At 29.9% G+C, this 3,285-nt stretch overlaps 1 protein-coding gene across 1 annotated transcript; it reads left to right on the top strand.

The window, feature by feature from the left end:
- LOC121222435 (pentatricopeptide repeat-containing protein At3g13150) lies at positions 1-819 on the top strand. The gene has a single exon (XM_041103200.1). It carries the CDS (start codon positions 1-3, stop codon positions 817-819), a length of 819 nt encoding a protein of 272 aa, XP_040959134.1.
- Positions 820-3,285: the final 2,466 nt, after the last annotated feature.

Genomic DNA, 3,285 nt, shown 5'->3' with positions numbered 1-3,285 from the left:
ATGACGCTTTATGGGAAATCTGGCATGTACGAACAAGCCCATAAACTGTTCGACGAAATGCCTGAATTGAAATGTCAACGTACGGTAAACTCATTTAATGCCCTTTTGGCAGCTTATCTTCATTCAAAGAAGTTCATTAACGCCGGGGAGTTGCTAGAACAGTTACCTGAAAAGTTAGGAATCGAACCGGATTTGATTTCTTATAACACAGTTATTAAAGCCTATTGCGAGATGGGTTCCATGGATTCAGCATTATCAATGGTTGATACATTGGAGAAGAAAGGATTAGAGCCTGATATTATAACGTTTAACACACTGCTTGATGGGTTTTTTTCAAGGGGTCGAATTGTTGATGGAGATGAAATTTGGGGATTGATGGAAAAGAAGAATGTTGTTCCTGATATTAGGACTTATAACTCGAAGTTAAGAGGATTGGTTCATGGCAATAAGGTATTGGAAGCTGTAGAGTTCTTTGAAGAAATGAAGAACGAAGGGATCGAACCCGATATTCATAGTTACAATGCTTTGATTACAGGGTATTGTGATGAAGGGAATTTAGAGCAAGTGAAGCATTGGTATGGTGAACTGAAGAAAAGTTATAAACCTGATAGGGCTACTTATTGTAAAGTTCTTTCATTCCTTAGGAAGAAGAATGAGTTTGAAATGGCAAGTGAGATTTGTAAGGAAGCTATGGATCGACGGTTGATTTCTGGGGTTACATGGATGGATAAATTGGTTTCAGAATCGAGGATCGAAGAAGCTATACAATTCGTGGAATCGGGCTTGTCGCGATCGGCTTTGAAGTTGAGGTTCCCTTGACCTTGAATGACACTATAAGAGATAATTTACTTATCACCTCTTTGTTTACCTTCTTTTTGGTTCATGTTATCTTCTTGTTGGGTCAGATTCTAAATTGCTCTCGAATTTCATAACATTCTAATTGATTCTTCAAAAAGAATTGGAGAGGGATAAAATAATTTTCTTTTGAGTTTGCTGTGTATGGTTGCCTGGTGTTGTATGTATTGCTGTTGTACCCCATGCTTATGGTCATTTAAAATTGCTTCATTCGAAGTCAATTGAAAGAAAAGGTCAAAAGATTTCTTCAGTTTCTCTCAATGTGGTTCCTCTAAAAAGAAATTGGAACAATTTAATCCCGATTAATTTCAAAAGAGAGCAACTAAGAACAATTAATCACACCTTAATGAATTTCATGAATTGTATAGAAATTTGTTGGTATAATAATAAATTTAGTCCTCAAAATGTACACTTTCTATCAATTTGGTCCTGATTTAATACAGTTAGCTCGCACATTTATGTAATGTAATTTAGGTGAATTTGTTGAATTTTTTAGATCATACAAATAATAAGATGTATATATCAGGATCAAATTATGTTATTATAGAAGACATTACATGTGAGTATGTCTTTATTATCGATTTCAAAATTAATAAAATTAATTACTTAAATACATAAATTTGAATTGAGATCGTTTATAAAGAAAAGCTACCAACTCGCAACTTGAAATGTGCTTGGGGCTTTAACGTCCAATGGTAAATTTATCTACATGGGAAGTACATTACAATTTGTATTGTGTTTCAATATACTCTAGAAATATCCGAACTAATATTTTATTTAAGTTGACAATTAAGTTAACGAAAGGATTAATTATACAATATTAACATTTAGAATTCAATCAGAATGTTTTGAAATTTATGATATGATTGTAATTTGGGACATTTGATGGTATTAGCCCTATGTTTGTTCTTTTATATGTGGTTGGGCCTCATATTAGACAACCTTCAATCTAGTAGAGCTTATATTGGATAGGTTTAACAAATAACTTTATGAATTTGTAACACAATTATAATTATGTTGTTCAACATTCGAATGTTGAGCTCTTATTTATTTTTCAACAATATTATTAAAAAGTTTGGCATTGAAAATATGTTTTACAATTGAGATTATGGTGGCTTGAATTAAAATGTTTACTAGAAGTTATAAATAACTATTTGGCGGTGAGTCATTACTTTACTAATATAATACATGTATTGGAATTTTAATAACATTTTTTTATTCACTTTGTATGTTAAAAGTTAATGGTACACTACACTCGCCGTGTTGAATTATTAGTAACTTTACGTTTCTGATTATTTAACTTTAAAAGCTTATAAAATGGTCACTGAATATTTCGAAAGTTTATATTTAAGTAATTGCTGTTAAGTTTTTTTGGTTAAACTCTATATTGCCCTATATTTAGTAAAATTTTGATTTACCATGTACTTTTATTTGATCATTTTAGTCCCTTACTTTCAAATTTTAATTTCAATCTCACAAAACAATTGGTTAATTATTAGTAGTTCTTTATTCAAATCTAATTGCCACATATTTTATGTGTAATGTCATTCGCTTATTTTCCACATTTATCACTAAAACTCAATTAATGGATTCAACTGTCTTGTGTTAGATTATAATTCAATTTGAAAGTATAGGACTTAGAATGATCATAGAGAAATGATAAATTAATAATTGAATAATCAAACAAGTTTATTGCTATTGTTGGGCTAGGACTAAAATTTCAAATCTGAAAAGTACAAGAACTAAAATTTACCAATTCGAAAAATTCTAGGACTAAAATTGATCAAATAAGTATAGGACTAAGTCCACAATTGTTGCAAGTACATAGATTAATAGCAAATTTAACCTTTTTTTAAAGTTCGGCTAGTGAACTTTAAGTAATGATTCAATAATTAGTACGATGGTTTAATACCCAACAAGAAGTAAAAGTACATATCTTAAATCCCAAGTTGATTTGATGGACAATGTCAGATATTAGAGAGAAAGCTGTGGATTTTGATTCACAAATTCGTGACGTTCTTAATTCATGAAACATGTTACGTCAGCAAACGGATAAAAAAATTATTTTTTTGGTAGAGCCATGTAGAATGATATCACCTATATAAATACTAGAGAAATACTGCTATTTCTGAAAAATTTACGGGCTTTAAAAAATAAATCTTTTTTTTTGTGGAGCCAAATAATTTGGCGCTACTGGTTTCTAATTCGTGCCAGTTGTACTTTTTTTTCTTTTTTTCTTTTTTTAAAACCATAAATAAAATGTTTTCTTATTGGTGGTTTTTCGTTTATTTAAATTTTAAAACTATAAAAAATATTTTATTTAAATTAAATATAAAAAATAATATCTTATTTGTGAGTCATTATCTTTGGCGTGACCAATTGATATATATAACCCTCAATGGCAGATCAATTTGAGTCGAAGTAATTTTA

Source organism: Gossypium hirsutum, chromosome D10 (genome assembly GCF_007990345.1).
Source record: "Gossypium hirsutum isolate 1008001.06 chromosome D10, Gossypium_hirsutum_v2.1, whole genome shotgun sequence".
NCBI classification, from domain to species: domain Eukaryota; kingdom Viridiplantae; phylum Streptophyta; class Magnoliopsida; order Malvales; family Malvaceae; genus Gossypium; species Gossypium hirsutum.
The sequence above is the reverse complement of the archived record's forward strand: the minus strand, read 5'-3'. Positions and strand labels throughout refer to the sequence as shown.

What these genes read in the sequence shown, in the direction of transcription:
- LOC121222435 (XM_041103200.1), top strand. Translation starts at nt 1, where the DNA reads ATGACGCTTTATGGGAAATCTGGCATGTACGAACAAGCCCATAAACTG.